Here is a 20,318-nt window from a genome sequence, read left to right on the forward strand (position 1 = left end):
TGCTTATATCTGTCTTGTTCACCTTTTTTTTACAATTATGTACTCAATTTCTGTATGGTTTTCAATTTCGATTAGGGAGTTACAGTTATTGACTCATGGTTTTTCTGCTATGCTTAAGCTTTACTTATCTATGCATGCATGTTGTAATTTTTGCTTGGCTTTCGACCTAAACCTAACTCTTATGTATTTATGTGGAACTGGGAATGTGGTAGACACTGATATGGTAATTGCATGCAGTGAATATGGTTTGTATTCCTTTGTTTTTTATTTCAAAGTCTACGATTAACATAGTCACATGACTGTAGCTGCAGGCAATGGTAACGCGGACTTCATTTCTACAAAAATTAATCTGGTTAATTGTCCTAATGTCCAGACATCACATCCCATGCCTTCTGCTAGTGGTTCTGCTCAACTGAATACCAATGTTTCCAACATACAAAATAAAAGACGCCATTCAGAACAAGCAGGTACAGATGATTTTCCACGCTTATTCTTACATTTCTGTTCTTAATTGTGCCATTCAACCCATATCTCAACTTCTTTCTCTTTGACAAGTGACAATATCAATCCTTTTGGTTCTGTCTTCACAATATCAATCCTTTTTTTGTGTAACTTGACCAAGATATTTGCTTCTATATGTTGCATACTGTATCAACAGAAGAGTCCAAATGTCTTCATTCTCTATAGAATTTATGATTCTTCATTTAACAAACTTTATCAACCATACTTTATTGCAGATTCACCTTAGTGGAAGAGCATAGGGTCTTTACCTTGTATCACATAACATTAATTGAAAAGTAAATGCAAACTACCCTTTTCAATTGCTCTCTCAACCTGTTAAAATTATTGTACCAACTTCACACATTTGGGGATTAGAATTGTCAATTTCTTAGTGCTCAAAAGGCAGCAAACGAACTCAGCTAGAGAGAGGATTAGAAAGTACATTTTAGCTCCATGTGGTTTGGTCACAACCTTAGTTCTCAGGCTAACTTGCTACGTACAGAATAACTGCCCTTCCTTTTGTCTCACTTCATTGTCCATCCATATGACTGCAATTTCAGAACCAAAGCAAATATCATCGTGCAGTCCTGTTGATCTGCTCTACTGCAGAACAAGGCCACAAAAAGATCCAGTATTTATATCAACAATGTCATGAATTAACTAATAGACTACATGGTCCCACCAGGGCAAATAGAGTCTGAACACTAACTTAAGTAACTCTGTCAGTTCCATCAAAGGTACATACTTTTTTTTTCTCTTAAGCATATTCTGTCTAAATTTACAGTTCAACTTTGGTGAAAAAATAATCTTCTATATTTGCTTGCAACTTAATTTATTTACTTTTCAAATATATATAAAGCTTTAGCATTTTTGTTCCACTTACTACACATAATTCTGCTCATAATCATATAAGCTCAAATCATTCACATTTAAAGTCCATAATAATGTGAAATACACGTTTATGAATTTCCCTTACTATAGGAGAAAGCTAGAAGGACTATCATTCAAGTTTCAGATGTAGTAAAGGAAAACGCAAAGACACTGAAAATATTCTTTACTCAAAGGTATATAATATCTAATCTTACATTCAGTTTTTGCACAGTGTCATATTATATATTTCAAGTTTTTACTTTGCTTATAATTTAAGACTATAGCACACATGTTCATTGTAAACACTAGCTTTCTCTACTCTTCTGTATTTCATATGTCATCATTTGAAAGAGAGAGTTCATATATATATTTAAAGAACACAGTCAATTAGACCATACATTGTCCTATTTTCATTGCAGCTTTTAACTTTTTCTTCTTCCTAATTTTGACAAAACAAACATATATCTATCCTAAAGCACATACTTTCTCTTCCATTGTAGTTCAGCCGTTTTCAATTTGGAGCAAAGATGAATGTGCTTGCTCAACTTCTTACCATGAAGATAATAACAATCTATAGCAACATCAGCAAACTGCTGCAACAATGACATTGTACGCACTGCTTCAATCAACTGGCACCTCATCGCTAATGTAGATGTTGAAGTACCAATACTGCAGCAGGTACCACAATTTTCTATTTGTTTTCAAAATCCCTTTCACGCTTTATTTCTTGTAAACATTTCTCAACTAATATTACAAACTTTCTTCCCATTGAAGGAGCACTGCATAAGACATATACATGTTTAATAAAGGGAATTCACTCATGTGAATACTCAGTCAACTTATACTTTGAGCAATTTCTAAATGTTTTTAGATTCATTGCTGAACATATATTGCAAATGAAGAATGTAAATTACATTATTTATTTTTTTACCAATACAGCAGTACTGACCTCTGTGTTTTTTCCAACTTATTAGGCATTCAAATGTAATTGACTTTTACAGAAATGCATTATCTACCTTTAGCCAAACAGTTCCTACATTAAATTTTACAGTAAAAACAAAATGCTAATCCTATACTATTTTTCCTACCATACTAACCACATGACACACCATTTGATATGTGTGTGTGTATATATATATATATATTTCCTTCTTTAGAAAGAACAATTAAACTACAACTGTCTTCTTCAAAATTTATGCTGTTTTAGTTGCCAATCAAATAATGCCAAAAAACAGGCAAAATCATGCTTCGCTTTAGACCTAAAGCTAACTCTTAAGTATTTCTGTGGAACTGGGAATGTGGTAGACACTGATATGGTAATTGCATGCAGTGGATGTGGTTTGTATTCCTTTGTTTTTCATTTCAAAGTCTACCATTAATATGGTGACATGACTGTAGCTGCAGGCAGTAGCAAGACGGACTTCATTTCTACAAAAATGAATCTGGTTAATTCTCCTGATGTCTGGACATTGCATCACATGCCTTCTGCTGGTGGTTCTGCTCAACTGAATACCAATGTTTCCAACATAGAAAATAAAAGACACCATTCAGAGCAAGCAGGTACAGATGATTTCTGACGCTTATTCTTACATTTCGGTTCTTATTTATGGCATTCAACCCATATCCCAACTTGTTTCTCTTTGACAACTGAGAAAATCAATCCATTTGCTTCTGTCTTGACAATATCAATCCTTTTTGTATGTAACTTCACCAAGATATTTGCTTCTATATGTTGCATAGTGTATCAACAGAAGAGTCAAAACGTCTTCATTCTCTATAGAATTTATTATTGTTCATTTAACAAACTTTATCAACCATACTTCATTGCAACTTCACCTTAGTGGAAGAGCATAGGGTCTTTACCTTGTATCACATAACATTAATTGAAAAGTAAACGCAAACTACCCTTTTCAATTGCTCTCTTAACCTGTTAAAATTATTGTACCAACTTCACACCTTTGGGGATTAGAATTGTCAATTTCTTGGTGCTCAAAAGGCAGCAAATGAACTCACCTAGAAAGATCCACCATTTATATCAACAACAGGATGAATTAACTAATAGACTACATGGTCCCACCATGGCAAATAGAGTTTCAAGACTAAGTTAACTAACTCTGTGAGTTCCATCAAAAGTACATACTTTTTTTCTCTTAAGCATATTCTGTGTGAATATGCAAAACTTCTTTCAAGTTCATCGATATTCCAAGCTAACAAAGGTATGTTGCCTGCCTTTGCTCTGCTCATTTTCCTCTCTTTCCTGGACAATTAGTTGGATCTCTGTTCGCTCTCTTGTAGTTCTTATGAAATTATATTGACTTCTTAATTATACACAGTGTAATAAATGACATAGACATATTATAAAATCATCAACTCAAAGCAATTCTTCTCATGACAAAAGTGTGTAGCTTGTTAGGAGTAAATTGCGATTCTTAATAAGTGAGGGTTTCCTCAGTCCGACCAAATCAATAAATTGCTTACACCTGTACGTTTAAGGCTACTTCTGTAAATAGATAACAAATTAAGGCCACTTCTATTTTGCCTTTTCGGTTTCCGCGTCATTTAAACAATGCAACAACTCAAGGCTCTCTTCTATTCACACCTATTTGGTACCTCCATTGCAACTGCCACCTGTTATTTGTTTCTTCCTCTACATCTGTCAATATGCAAAGCTTCTTTGGAGTTCATCGATCTTCCAAGCTAACAAAGGTATGCTGCTTGCCTTTGCTCTGCTCATTTTCCTCAGTTTCCTGGACAATTAGTTGGATCTCTGTTTGCTCTCCTTTAGTTCTTATCAAATTAAATGACTTCTGAATTATACACACTGTAATCAATGACATAGACATATTATAAAATCATCAAGTCAAAGCAATTGTTGTGATGACAAAAATCTGTAGCTTATTAGGACTAAATTGCCTACTAAGTTCGTGTCCTTTTACATAAGCAAATCTTACTGTATATTTAGTCATTCTCTTCTGCTCTCTATATTCATTTCAGTGGGAACAAAAGGGCTCTTATCAAATGTAATTATACCTAAATGGGTTATATGATATAAAGGTAATGCCCTCTAAACAAATCAATGTAATATACTGTAGGAGTTCCCTGTACTAATGCGCAAATGTCAGTCAATTTTTTCGTTAGTTGCCTTAGTTAGTATTGATTTGCAGTATAAATGTCGTGTCAAACTAGAGGAAAACTCCACTCTATGTCTTACTGCTTGTGGGATTTGTACATTGCTGATGTCCATAACAAATATGTACTCACTAGGTCAATGAAAGATAATTCAACAGGAAAGAACAACTTCTTAATTTGCAGAATAAACTACAGTAGTTTAGCTGAAAGAACGAGACAATTTTCTTTCTCCAGGTCCTCTACACTAAAGAGACAGTTAACTTTGGGAATTATCCGAAGATCCAACAACTTTACCCAATGTATTAACCACATATATGCTTGACCCTCACACACGGCTGCTATTTGCGCCTTTACCACATATGTGCCTTTTAATATATGCTCTACTCTTGGTAGGCTGTCATTTGACCTTGTAGTTAATTAGAGTGGTCTCAAGAATGCAATCTGCATTTGAATCTTCGCTTTTGCATAGTTTTAACTAATACACTGCATACTTGCTACAACTTCTGTAGAATTTTCAAACTCATACTTCTTTAGCTGGTGAAATAGAGAACAAACTTCTGATTGACAAACGTAAGTTTCTGCATTTTCCTGCTCTATAGTTTTTTTAGCTCTGTTACTGTTCTGCTGTATTCTTCAGTGTACATTGTACTATGTTATTCTGTGTTGACTGACCCTAATTGAACACCAAGATATTACCTTCAATAAAAGAACTTCGCTAAATACTTGCCCTCAGCTGTCTACCACTAAACGGAAAATGAATGCAATCCTGCCTGAACAAACAACTACTACCAAAAACAATGCCAAAAATTTGAGAAACCCAATTTCTTACCATAAAACACCAATTGAAAAAAGGGTAGCTCTTCTGGCACTACGCCAGCTAGAATACTCTGCTCAAACACATGCTCTTCCCCAAAATCTTGCTGCTCTCCACTTTACAAAGACTGACTCTGGCCGTCAAAGTATAACTCCACCGCAATCTACTGTGTTCCTTCAGAATAAACCATCACCTGTTACGTCAACATCTCAATGGCAGAGCTTCTTCCACTTAGTATACTTAATTCTGCTCGTGATCATATAGGCTCAAATCATTCACATTTAAAGTCCCTAATAATGTGAAATACACATTAATGAATTTCCCTTACTATAGGAGAAAGCTACAAGGAGTATCATTCAACTTTCGCATGTAGTCAAGGAAAAGGCAAAGGCAGTAGTAATCTCTGTGTGCTTGTCAACTTATTAGGCATTCAAATGTATTTTACTTTTAGGGAAATGCATTATCTACCTTTAGCCTAACAGTTCCTACATTCAATTTTACACTAGAAACAAAATGCTAATCCTATACTATTTTTGCTACCATACTAACCAGATGACACATGGTTTCATGTGTGTGTGTGAGTATATATATATATATATATATAGAGAGAGAGAGAGAGAGAGTATATATATACACATAGATAGATAGATAAATATTTTTTTTTGTTATTTAGAAAGAACAATTAAACTAAAACTGTCTTCTTCAAAATTCATGCAACTTTGGTTGCCAATGAAATAATGCCAAAAAATAGACAAAATCATTACATTAGGTAGTCAAAGGTAATGATTTTGTCTCTTTTTTACTGCCAAATGTACTGACTTTCTGTCTTTTTTGGCACCATTTCATTGGCAACCAAAACCCCATGAATTTCTAACAAGACACATGTAGTTTTTTTGTCCTTTATAATTTCTATATTTCTAAAATAAATAAAAATAACAAATTGGATAAGGGTAAGGTAATACATATTTTTATACATATACATATATAATAATATATAATATTACCCTTATATATATATTACTCATACAACATAAATTTACTAGCCTTTCATTCAAGAAAATATTTTGCTCCCTTTCTCAGGTATTATTTCTTCCCTTTTCATCTTTTCCCTCTTCCCATTTTCAATTTTTCTTCCAGATTCTGCTTCTCACCAAAACAGAAAAAAAAAGATCAAAATTACAGTTATTAGCTGGACGTCAATTACTATGGTATTACATTGGTATTGATATTGCAAATGTAAAAGCCAAAGTAATAGCCTCCCTTATGAGTTTATTGTTTGATGGCTCATATTTAATACTTTCAATACTATTCAATCTTTCATAGATATACCATGGGCCCAGCAATATGCTTTTAGCTTCATGCCCAACATGATCAAAATATCTACACCATAGCTGTTTTCTTTTGTCTTTTTTTTTTTGTTTCTTTTTATTGAAATTTTAAATAGTAACATGAACATTAAGTTTCTATGAAAAATAGGAAACATTTTTGGTAAGACTAAATGGTGCATTTGGATATAAATGTGACAGATTAGGTCTCTTCTACAAACTGTATCTTCCATGATACTAAGTCATACATAAGCCATCACATACTGGCTTTAATAAAGATTTTCATATCGTTTTTCCCAAATGCATAGTGGTTTTACTCAACTTTCAGAGATAATTGTTGCTGTTTTAATATTCTGCAACATTTTCTGTCCCTGTAACAGATCTTTTGTGAAAAAATAATTGTCCAATTGTACTTTGCACATTAATAATGCCTGCTAACTGATTTTATGTCTTCATTGAGCTCCACTAAAGGGAAAACAGATTTACACATGACTGTACTTCTACTATGACAACACTGTTGTTTTCCTTTTCATTTGTTCTTCAGTTTGTTTTTTTTTGGAACATACAAAGTTTATTATGTTTCCATAGTTTATATCTCATATGACCCAATAGTAAGAGGTACAACTCTTAAGTAGTATACTTTGTTTGGTCATTTTGGTTGTAGGTGCTTTGTTTGTATCTGATTATCAATCTCCTACTTTCGCATTCTACAATTGTACAGCTGTATCTCATCATTGACAAAGAAATAATAACACATAAATGGTTACCACATGAAGATGGCAACAAGAGTAAATAGTATGATACATGCTATGTCATCCTTCATGAGTTTGTACTTTAGCTTCAGTGTTTGTCGTAACTTGCTTTTACAAGAGTTTGTTAGTGCTTTGTTACTACATCAAAAGCTCATTTATGCAGGTACAAAGTCCATTTTACTTCACACTGCTGCTTTCATTCGATTCATTTTTTCTTTTAGTCTAAAGAGATGAAACAATGTGCATGTCCCTAATTTAATCATCCTTGTTCATAAAAACACAACAACGCAAGTACTTTGACTTAATATTCATGTTATCCTGCAGATACTACTATTTGGTTAACTATATTTCCTACAAACATGGTACTAAGAGTGAACATCGACCATATAGAACCAGCAACACGAGATTGGATTTGCAAAGTTCAAATTGTCGAAATAGGACGCCCACGAGAAAGCCTTGACAAGAAATGTACATTCCAAAATTTAATTTTGGAAGATGAAGAGGTTAGCTCTTAATTATATTTTATGTTATGACTATTGCTCTTTCCCTCTCAACTTAGTTAATCTCAACTTTCTATAACTCTTACTTTCAGGAATTCCAAATTAGGGCAATTATGTACGCTGATGAAATTGGGCAGTATGCAGCTACGCTTAAACTCCTCAATACGTACCTCATCTCTACTGCAAGAGTGAAAGTCTCACCAACTTCATACGGCAAGCCAATACATCAATTTTACTGGATTCTTGACAAAGAAACAGTAATTGAACAAATCAAAGCATCTAATGAAGTTGAAAAACCGCTTCCACCGCCAACCAAGCTGAATATCACCAGCTTTGACCGCATTCCTCATCTGATGGTTGATTCTGCTGCTGAAATAGGTACATCCATCGTACTAGCTATTATCAGACTGAAATACACACCTTTACTGCTGCACAAGACTTGCAACATTTCATTATGTATTATATACACAAATATACTGGCAATCATTCTTCGTTGTGGTCCTCAAAAAAACGCCGGTCGCAGTCATCATAGGTGTCGAGAAATTACCCTTTGTGACAATCAGTAAGTATAACATTTGACATTCTGCTTTCCCATTTTCTGCAAATATTTTTAATAAGTAACCATTTTTTTGCATTTCTCTACTCACATCATCAATTATCATCTAAGCATTATCATAGTACTTACTCTTCTGTCCTTATGTTCTGACATTCTCAGGAAAAATCAGTTCCTCTTCACTCTATGGGAGGATTTCGGAGAAATAGAAGGACATGAAATTCCTCAAAAATGGCAATAGAGACAGATCTGCTTGTAATCCTCGGAAGGAGTATAAGAATCTCTACTTATCAAGGTACGTAGGCGTTCAACTTCTTACCAACATAATTTTATATAATAACAAAACAATATACAACTTATGTGTTATACAGGGTTGTCACTGCAGACTAGGTACAATTCCACAGTACGTGTGAATCCGAATTATCCACAAGCAGTGGCACTCCTCAACTGGTACTCACATTTCATATTTATTCTATAGCTTTACTTTGCATGTAAAGAACCTACTAAACATATTATTTGTTCTAACAATAGGGCAAAAGAAAACAAAACAATGTTGTTAAGTTCTCCATCAGATAAAACCTCACCAAGCTCATCTATTGCTCCCATGATAGTCACTCCTGCTGGCCAACAACTTATCTCTATTGTAGAAATCTTATCAGCACCTTCTGTAAGTCATACTTGAACCTGCTCATTTGACAGTATCCTTATTCATTTTCTCATTCTGTAGCTTTGCCTAAATAATCAAAACTTCCCACAGATGGGAGTGTTCTATGTTCAAGCAGAGATGGCCATATTAGATGAGTTCCAAGACTTTTGTGTGCTTGAATGCTCAGGATGCAAACAGAAGAAGCGAACAAAGGATAGAAAGGATTTTGACTGTCCAAAATGCAATCGAAAAACATCATTAGTGCCTCGGTACTATACTTTTTTGACTTCTTAATTACACTCTCTAGAAAATATAGCTTATATTATACACATATTTCAAACTTCCCTTCATTTCAGCTGTAGCTTCCAAATTGATCTTATTGACGATACTGCTACAACCACAACATCTATCTCTGCTGAATTAGGAGAAAAATTACTGTCCATGACAGCAGAAGACATATTTGACATAACTTGCACTAAAGTTATCTCTCATTCCCACTAGCTACTTGTACACACTTATTGTCATAATACCATATATCTTCAGCACAAACACTTGACCACATATGCTTTGTTCTAAACTGTTTGTTCTAACTTGTTACATTTACAGCGACAATCATTGTCTCTTAATCATGTCCATGAGATGCTGTCAAACAAAGTATTCGAAATTCAGCTAAGGAAGTCATCTTGGGGCAGCTCAAATACCACGAATGCAACTTTGCCCATTTTTCCTACATGGAAAAACAACATACTCCACAGAGCACTACTAATAGGACTTCTAAAAAGATAAAGCCTTTGGAAATAAGTGAGGTAGAAGTGATGGCAACAACTGCTGCAGCTGGTCCTTCAAATGCACCGGCAAAATTTGAACCACCCACACCAACCAAAAAGGTGTAAAAGGTCAGTCTACATCTCACTTTCACACCAAACTATAGCTCAGAATGATTATGACTTCCACATATTTACATTTATTTCAAAAATTGCTGCTAAAAGTCTGTACTTTTACCTGTAGTTTACTTTCTGTTATAGACGTATCCACATAGTTCCTGTAAAACATTGTAAGTGTCATACTTATGTTATACTGCTGCTTTTGCACTTGCTCTTATCTGCTTTCAAATTTCACAATTTTGTTTTGTTTATGTCTGACATAACATTGCACACTCTCACATTAATTCAGGGCTAAGAACTCTCTATCCATGTTCATATCCATGCTCAAATCAATTGGTTAACAATTTCTTTTTACTTCCTCCTCTCATGTTGACTGTTCAATTAGCTTATTTTAGTTACAACAATTCACCAATTTCATTACTTCACAGTTAGCAGCAGCTCTTTTGCACACTGACACTAATTTTTTACTCCTTCCTATTTCTACTCCTTGCAACAGCTCAACTCACATCCAATGAAACTGCCTTTCAACTATAAAAAACAGAATTAGACTTTTGACATTTTATTGTGAACAATGTTGCTCACAGTCAAATAAATCACAGTCAAACAAATCCTTCTGTCTGCTGTGTCTTTCTGATAGCATACAACTGTACCCTCCTTTTGCTCTTTCATTAATGTTTGTCATTTCACACTGCAATATAAGCCTATTTACATGTTTGTCTGCATAACTTGCACTGCATACATTCTTCTACATTTTTCTTATTCTACTTTCTTATAATGTCATACACTATAATACACAATTATCAATAGGAACAATAGGAACAAGGTTTCTGTCTACTAGCTAACCTCATTCACCGTAGACTATTAGGCCAATCACACACAGATTCAACAACAAATCTATGAGTTTTATACTGATTCCATGATTTTCTTTCTATTTGCTCTCTATATTAAAATTGCTTTGCTATCTGTTGTCATATTTGCACTTTCTAACATACTTTAAACTGTCTAATTACATGAACTCCCTCACACCATTTTGTCACTTCTCCTTATGCTTGGGACAATATAATGAATGACTCTCCCTATGCTCTGGTTTTTTGCATCAGGAAGATTATCTATGGACAAGCAAACTACAGTGTCCTCTAAATATGATAGACAATGACATGCTAATCTTATATACCAAAACTGCAACATGTACTATATTATTTTGGTTATATTACATTAGTTAGTATGTCTATTGTACATATTATGAATATTTCTAATAGTACATAATATAATAGATCATATTATCTATCTTCTACAAACGCCCTGACCCTTGATTCATTAATATTACAATATTTTTACAACCATAATATTTTTACTCACGGGCCTCCCCCCTAGTATATATGTGTGTGTGTGTGTGAGTGTGTGTCATATTTGTTTTATTGTACTCTTATAAATGTAAAATTAACATTTCTAAGATTAGCCATCTTGCCACGTTTGGATCATGTTACAAAATGATTGGTCAAGGATCCATAGTTTATCCGATACAAAAAATAAAATAAAATGGTGCAAATGCTAAAAAACAAATAACTATCACTTGCAAGAATATAGAGAAAATGTTCAAATGAACCCCTAATCTATTAGTCAATTCTTAATTACACACTTATATTTTATGGGGGTTCTATTATCCCCCTAAACATTTTAAAAGTGGAATATATTGCCCCTTAAAAGGTCACATCCAGATTTATGGTAAGCAGTGTGTTGCACGCGCGGTGCCACGTAATATATGGTACTTTTTTTATGTAAAAATATAATTATTCTTTTTCTTTATTCTATTTCCCTTTTATGTTTTTTCTTTTCTTTTTCAGCCGGTTTCTTCTTTTCTTTTTTCTTTTTCTATCCTTTTCTTTGACTAAAAAATTTCTGTCATTGAAGTGGAAACTTCAAGTTCCATCTGTAACCTCAAAAAATTTAGTTTCTTAATCTAAGTTCCCAATTTTCTTATATAACTATTTCAACATGTAATATTTGGACCTTTTTCAAAATTAATTTGTGGGTCTCATACCATTGGATATTCATCGGCTTCAAAACTTCAATATCTTGATTTTGGGGAACAATTTTATCAGAGATATCCGTCGCCAACCAAAAATTTGACAAAGCTATAGATCTTATATATGCATATGAAATTTATTTTTCCGGTAAAACACAATAACATAGCCAATCTTGAATATCTAGGTTCGATATTTAATGGGTTTTCTCTGATGAGAATATTGTTGGAGTTTGGAAAGATTTAAAAAAAAAAGAATGAAATATGAATTTAATTGGTGAAATCCTTCAGTTTACCAACTATCGAAGTCTTGAGCATATTGATTTGGCTTACAATAATCTAAAAGGAGAAATTTTATTTGGGTTGTTCATATTCAAAAATTTGATGTTGATATACTTATATAGTAATCAACTTTTGGATCTGATTCGAATATGGATTTCTTCAATTTTGTGTGTTGTTGTAGTTGAAGTAGTAAAAATTTAGTTGTAAAAGATACTAATTTTGACCTTGATGCTTTGTTAGTTTTATTTACTCAACTGGGTTTTCTATATATTGTTCAATTTCGTGTTGTGCTTGAACTTATGAACACTTGGCTATGGAAAAGTGTTTATTTTAATTTGATCCTGTGTCTTTCTATTTTTTGCAAGTGAAGTCAATTTCTTTTGAGAAAAAGAAGAAGGACATAGCGTCACTAGTAACAATTATTAATAGTGAGATGATTTCATACTCTCTTTTTTTCATCGGGGAACTTAAATTTGGTGGAGTACGGAAGAAATAGAGAAAGAAGAGAGAGAAAGTAAAATGAAAAAAATAAAGAAAGTAAAATGAAAAACATAAAAGATCAGAAAATTAATATGAAAAAGAAAAAGTAAGAAAGTTTGCCTCTCACTCTCCTTAAGAAGGTGAATTACACTTTTTTTGCCAACTCAACATTAGGCAGCAAATAATTCTACTATAAAATAGTTCAGGGAGATAATAGGATCCTCCTAAAATATAAGTGTGTAGTTGAAAATCGACTAATAGATTGGAAGGTCATTTGGTCATTTTCTCCAAGAATATATGGAGACTGAAGAGTCCCTTTAAAAATATTAATATTTTATATATTCTTCGAATATGAAATATGCTAGCTCATAATCTAATAAAAATCTTTTCTACATATTTTTTTTGGGAATTCGACTTTCTCAAATTGGGCTGTAAATGATGCACCGACATTGTATGAATATTTACAACAGATTATAAATAATAAAACGAAGTTGTTAATAGGAAGAAAAAAAACTACCATGAATTATTTAATTTATATTTTAAAAATAGTTTAAATCAAAATAGAATAATTAAATCAATATTAAAAGTACATTACAAAAAAAATACAATAAATAATCCTCTTTTCATTCCTCCTATAATCAATTTTTTTTAATCACTCCAAGAGAACCATAAAGTTTTAAAGTTTATTACAATATTCTCTTTATATAAGAAAAAAAAAATATTTAGAAAAAAACTATTACTAAATCCCTTTGTATGAAAGTTATATAATAGTTACCTCGTTATAATTTACGTGTCTTAGTTTTTCTAATTTATATTTTATGAAGTTATTAATATTGACTTTTCCCCTCATTTGTTTTTATTGTATGAGCAAATATTATCCATAAATATTTATGGCCATTTTTGGTCCACATATTTGTGGCCATTTAGCATTGTTCATCGACTCGCCAGTTGCAATTATTATCCATAAATATTTATAAATGTTTAGAACGTGTTTTACAAAATGCTATAAAAGAAGATAAGATGTTTTGGAAAATAGCTACAAGTAGCGGTGGATATGGTATGATATATATTGAATTATTATATTATATCAAAAATTTTAATATCATAATTTTGGTATTATGGAATTTGATAAGGTAAATGGTATAAATTTTAATTTTTTTTTGATACTCGGTATGATATTTGGTATTTAGAAACAATATACCGAAATATCGAATACCATATCAAAGTATATAGTTACATAATACTCCCTCCGTCCACTATTGTTTGTCAGGTATACTAAAAATAGTTATCCGAAATTAATTGTCAATTTAAACAATCAAGAATTAATTAATCACTTTTTTCCAATTTTGCCCTTAATAATTACATAACTACTTTCAAAAAGTACTGACCATTTTACATATTCTAAATTTGAAAGTTGAAAAAATTCATTCACGAAGAAAGCGGTAAAAAATTTCATTGAAGTAGTGTAGAAAATTTTAGTTTAATTGAAAAGTTGTCTGTTGGTATTCTTTAGTTCACTTTTGATTGCTTTAGTCTTTATGCATTTAATACTCCTAACAAACAATAGTATTAAATGTGAAATTGCACGGTAAAAATACATTTAAGACTAGGTATTCTTTAGTTCAATAGGCTATTAATGAAGACCAATATTCATAATGATTGATAGTAGGGTTATATTAGTCAAATTGCACTTTATATTAAATTTTTCTTAATGGTAGTGCCAAACCTTATCCTGACAAACAATAGTGGACAGAGGGAGTATAAACTAAATGTTTTAGAAAACTTTGACTACTCTATTTTGATTGAAATATATTTAAATGAAATTGATTAACAAAGTAGTTTGTACTTTCTTTGGAATTAATATATATATTTCAACATGTGAGACCCTTTTTGAATTGTCCAAGTCATAATACTTTATTATACGAGTATATATTAGTTAAAGTTGAACAAATTATAGTTACCGATTTACCATACCGTAAAATACTGAAATCGAAAATATATAGAGATTGATGAATTCCTTTGAAGATATCAACATTTCATATATTCCTCGAACATAAAATAGACTAGCTCTAGCAAAATTCTCTATTTCACTTCTACATAGAGTTTCTTAAGATTCGACCAACCCAAATTGGATTGTAAAATGCAGGGACATTGTGTGAGCATTTGCAACAGATTATGAGATAATATAATAAAGTTGTTTACTAAAGAAAAAAACTACCATGAATTATTTAATTTACATTTTAAAGGTAGTTTAAAGCCAAATAAAATAATTAAACCAATACTCAAAGTTCATTAAAAAAAATACAAAAAATAATCTTCTTCTCATTCCTCCTATAGTCATTTTTTTTAATCACTCCAAAAGAACCAGAAAGTTTTAAAGTTTATTCCCATATTCTCTTTATATAACAAAAAAAAAAAAGTGAATAGTCATCTTGTTATAATATTCATGTCTTAATTTATTTAGTTTAACATATATTTTATGTTTAATACTTATATCTCACATAATTATATGTTAAACAATATAATATATAAGAAATATCTTCTTATTTTCTAAAATTTTGTGATCAATTTAATTAAGGAATAAAGCACAAGTATCCCTCTAGATTATGATCGAAATTTCTGAGACACACCTTAACTAAACTAAGGTCTTATTACCCCGATAACTCATTTGTTTTGTAATTTTATACACCTTTTGGCTTACATGACACACTCCGTGATTCCACGTAGTTGTGGCACGTGGGAGGTGTTTGGATGCCACGTAAATAAAAAAGGTGTACAAAATGAAAAATAAATAGGTTCACGGGTAGTAGGACCTTAATTTAGTTAAAATGTATCTCTGAGATTTCGATCATAGTCTACGAGTACTTGTGCCTTAAGACATATAACATGAAATAGAAAGAATATGAAATATGTGGAAGAAATTTTTTTGTACTATTAACAAATAAGACAAAAGTGTTAGTACTCACATTTTTCTTATAACACTTTCATCAAAACCATAAACAAGACATATCTAGTGCCTAGTATTCACATTCACATCACACAAAAAATACCTCTCTAGAGAAGAAAGCACCTAAAAAAAATTTAGTAGCCATGAATGTGAAAATTGATAGTTCAAAAATCATCAAGCCATTGTATGAAGGAACTCCTCCTTCAACTACAACTCATATTCCTTTCAATATCTTTGACAATGTAACATTTGATGCTCTAATGGCTATGATATATGCCTATAAACCACCCACCCCTCAAACTTCCACTATTGAAACAGGACTTCGAAAGACATTATCGATTTATCGAGAGTGGGCCGGACGAATAGGCGAAGACGAACATGGTAATCGAGGAGTTTTTCTTAATGATGAGGGTGTTCGATTCATCGAGGCTTCTGTGGACGCCTCATTGGATGAAGTATTACCCTTAAAGCCTTCGCCCTCTATGCTCTCCTTGCACCCTTGTTTAAAGGATGTAGTGGAGTTGATACAAGTCCAAGTCACACGTTTCACGTGTGGCTCTGTGGTGGTCGGTTTCACCGGCCACCACATGATAGCTGACGGCCACGCTGCAAGCAACTTTTTTGTCGCGTGGGGGCAAGCATGCCGAGGGATGGAAATTACACCCCTCCCGGTGAATGACCGTGCTATATTCCGATCTCGAGACCCGCCCCTCGTAGAGTACAACCATATTGGGGCCGAATTCGTGTCCAACTTAGTAAACAAGGAGTTACTCAACATCAACAACGACGAAAATAAAGAGAACAATATCATAGTCCACAAAGTCCATTTCACCTTGGAGTACCTAGGGAAACTCAAGGCGCACGCATCTTTTATGAACGAAAAGGCCAAAACTTATAGCACGTTCGAAAGTCTAATAGCCCATTTGTGGAGGGTTATTACAAAATCACGTGACTTAAACGCGTTACAAAATACCCAAATTCGAATATCGGTTGATGGAAGGAGAAGAATTATACCTAGGGTTCCGGATGAATTTTTTGGTAATATAGTCTTATGGGCATTTCCAACATCAAAAGTGAAGGACTTACTAGATGAGCCACTTCACTATGCAACAAAGATTATTCATGATGCAATTACTAAAGTTGATGACAAATATTTCAAGTCATTTATTGATTTTGCAAATGATGAAAAAGTGATGACTAGACAAGATTTAATACCAAGTGCAGACATGAAGAAGGATTCACTTAGTCCAAACTTGGAAGTTCATAGTTGGTTGAGGTTTCCATTTTATGACTTGGATTTTGGTACTGGTTGCCCATTTGTGTTTATGCCTTCTTATTATCCAATAGAAGGGATGATGTTTCTTGTGCCATCATTTATTGGAGATGGAAGCATTGATGCTTTTATTCCTTTATATGAGCACCATTTAACAAATTTCAAGAAAATTTGTTACTCTCTAGATTTGAAAGCAAAATGAGAAGACCTACTTATGGGGTTGGTGTGGGGGTGTTTTGGTATATTTTGTTGTTTTTAGCATATTAAAACTTTTGGTTATTATTTTTTCCTAGTAATTTTATGTATTGTCATGTTGATGATCTATATGTTTTGGAGAAGAAGTTTAAATTGGCACTTATTGTGATTTGTTATAACATATTATAGTGTGGATGTCCACTACACCAAGAAGTTACTTTCATCCATTATCTTCATAACTTTTCTCCATTATGAATATAATCATAACCTCCATAACCTCCACAACCTCCACCTTTATAACCACTATTCTTGTAACATTACACCTCCATAACCTCCTCCATTATATTCATGATTAATGTCATGTTTATGACCAACCTTTTGTATGCCTCTATGTTACACTATAAATAGAAGAATAAGAGTTCATACTGTAATGACTTGAAGATTTAGGGTGTGTTTGGTATGAAGGAAAACATTTTCCAATTTTCTCATGTTTGGTTGGGTAAAATGTTTAGGAAAATGTTTTCCAAATCAACTTATTTTCCTCAAATTGAAGGAAAATGACTTCCCTTCAAAACTTAAGGAAAACATTTGCCAAAACTTTCCTCCAACTTCATATTACAATTTTTTTGTTGAACAAATAAATTTAAAGTTTATTTTTAAAAAAACATTTTCAACTTTAATTTTTTTACCCATCCTCACCCCGATCCCCCCCCCCCCAAAAAAAAATTTAATGTTTGTTTTTGAAAAATATTTTCAATTTCAATTTTTTTATTTTTTCACCCCCACCCCCCCAAAAAAAATTAAAGTTTGTTTTTAAAAATTATTTCTAATTTCAATTTTTTATATTATCACCCCCCACCCCGAGCATACTCCCAGAGAAGCTAAATAATATGGAATCGGGTTATCCTCTAGAGGGGTCGGGGCATTGGGTTAAAAATAGGGAATAGGGTTTTTTTTTTTTAAAATTGGGTAATTTGGGTCAATTTTGGGGATTCTGTTTAATGAGGGGTAATTTTGGTGAAATTAGTAACGGGAAGGGTAAATTTAACTTCATTTTAACGGCGAAGGTAAAATCAAACAATAAACTAAAGTTGAGGGGTATTTTTGCCCCTTTTCCCTTTTCTTAATAAGCGTGTTAATTCAAAAGTGGACAAGTATTAGTGATTGATGAATATTGCTTGGTTGTTTTTCTATTTCCAAGGTTATGAATTTATGTGTTGATTTTGTTATTTCTATTAATTTCATAAGCAGTTCATTTTTAGTCTTCCGCTTTAATCATACAAAAAAGGGAGGAAAAAGATCAAATATGCCCCTAAACTATTCGAAAAGGTCTAGATATACCCCCCGTTTAAAAGTTGGATCACTCGTCCCCTCGTCATCCAACTTTTCGTCTAGATATGCCCTTATGGGAGTTAGTTGGCTTGCTGAAAATATCCAACTCATTTTACATTTCTTTAAATGCCAAATGGAATTGCCACGTCATTTTTACATTACCACGTGACAAATATATTAAAGGGAAAAGGGTCAAATATACCCCTCAACTATTCGAAAAGGTCTAGATATACCCCCCTTTTAAATAAACTACCTGACCCGTTTTCAACAATTTTTTTATATTTTTTATTTTTTTTGGGTAAATCCCAAAAATGAGTAATTGATTAATAAAAAATGGAAAAATTATGAAAATAAAAATTTAAAATTAACGCCAAAAATTCACAAATAAATATAGTAACCTTAAATTCAACAATTTCAACAATTTTTTTAAATTTTTATTTTTTCTATAAATCCCGAAAATGAGTAATTGATTAATAAAAAATATGAAAAATATGAAAATGACTTTATGCTGAATTTTTAGGTTATATTTTTCATATTTTTTATTAATCAATTACAGATTTTTGAGATTTATCGAAAAAAAATAAAAATTTAAAAAAATTGTTGAAATTATTGAATTTAAGGTTACTATATTTATTTGTGAATTTTTGGCGTTAATTTTATATTTTTTTTCATATTTTTCCTGTTTTTTATTAGTCAATTACTCATTTTTCGTGATTTACCGAAAAAAAAATAAAAAATTTAAAAAAATTGTTTAGTATCGCAACAGCAAATCCGACCAAAGTTGGGGTATTTTTCATACCCTTATCCCTTTTTAAAACGTCAAACTCAATTTAGTAGTAAACATATATTCTTTTAAATTTGTGTTAAAAGTTTTTACCGTTTTATTTAAAAGTAGTTTAATTCTAAAATTATTCTTAATGAGATAATTTATAATTAAAAATATTTATAGTTTGTTTTAAATATTATTTTCAAATTTTAAATTATTTGACCAATTAAATAATATTTTTTGTCTTGATTTATATAATGTAATTTGTCTGGTATAGAGTTTTAAAATATGATAAATTTGTAACGTTTCAAAAGATATTCTTAGAATAAATCAAATTTAAATAGAAAAATATATTCTCGTAGCTTTATTTTTTCAAATAAATAAAACTTATTATGGATAAAATATTGATAATGTCATTAAGTATTTATTCAATATAAAAAAATATGTTTTTTTTACACTGCATAAAAAAGTGTGTCATATAAATTATGACAACGTGAATATAGTATCTCACAGAACTAAAAGAAATGATATATAATGATCATATTTGTCTTTGTACTCTTAAAAATGTAAAACTAACAATAAGAATATTATGGTCTTTTAAACATTTGTGGCCATTTAGAATTGTTCATTGCATCCCCCAACTACCATGTTTGGAACTTGTTTTATAAAATGATTAGTCAAGGATTCATATCTTATCCGAAATAAAAAAAATGGTGCAAATGCTACAAAAAAAAGATAACGATGTCCTAAGAAATAGCTATCACTTGTAAGGATATATGAAGATTAATAAGTCCATTTAAAAATATCTATATTTTATATATTCCTCGAATATGAAATATGGTAGCTCATAATTTAGCAAAATTCTCTTCTATATAGAGTTTCTTGGGTTGTAAATGATGCACGGGCATTGTGTGAACATTTGGAACATATTATGAAATAATATAATAAAGTTGTTTATGGAAAAAAAAATCTACCATAAATTATTTAATTTATATTTTAAAGGTAGTTTAAGCAAAATAGAATAATTGAATCAATATTAAAAGTAC

The 20,318-nt window shown here is 31.7% G+C and overlaps 1 protein-coding gene and 1 pseudogene across 1 annotated transcript; both read left to right on the plus strand.

Annotated features, from left to right (window-relative positions):
• The first annotated feature begins 7,750 nt into the window (after window positions 1-7,750).
• Window positions 7,751-9,983, plus strand: LOC125818489 (replication protein A 70 kDa DNA-binding subunit B-like; annotated as a pseudogene).
• Window positions 9,984-15,792: 5,809 nt separating this feature from the next.
• On the plus strand, window positions 15,793-17,255 carry LOC125818484 (agmatine hydroxycinnamoyltransferase 1-like). The gene has a single exon (XM_049497972.1). The coding sequence runs from the start codon at window positions 15,850-15,852 to the stop codon at window positions 17,179-17,181; it is 1,332 nt and encodes a 443-aa protein (XP_049353929.1). The 5' UTR covers window positions 15,793-15,849; the 3' UTR covers window positions 17,182-17,255.
• The last annotated feature ends 3,063 nt before the right edge of the window (window positions 17,256-20,318 follow it).

This window comes from Solanum verrucosum, unplaced genomic scaffold (assembly GCF_900185275.1).
Source record: "Solanum verrucosum unplaced genomic scaffold, falcon-dt-bn FXZP01000462.1, whole genome shotgun sequence".
Lineage (NCBI taxonomy): Eukaryota > Viridiplantae > Streptophyta > Magnoliopsida > Solanales > Solanaceae > Solanum > Solanum verrucosum.

Excerpts from the sequence above, each read along its gene's own strand:
- LOC125818484 (XM_049497972.1), top strand. The coding sequence starts at position 15,850 with ATGAATGTGAAAATTGATAGTTCAAAAATCATCAAGCCATTGTATGAA.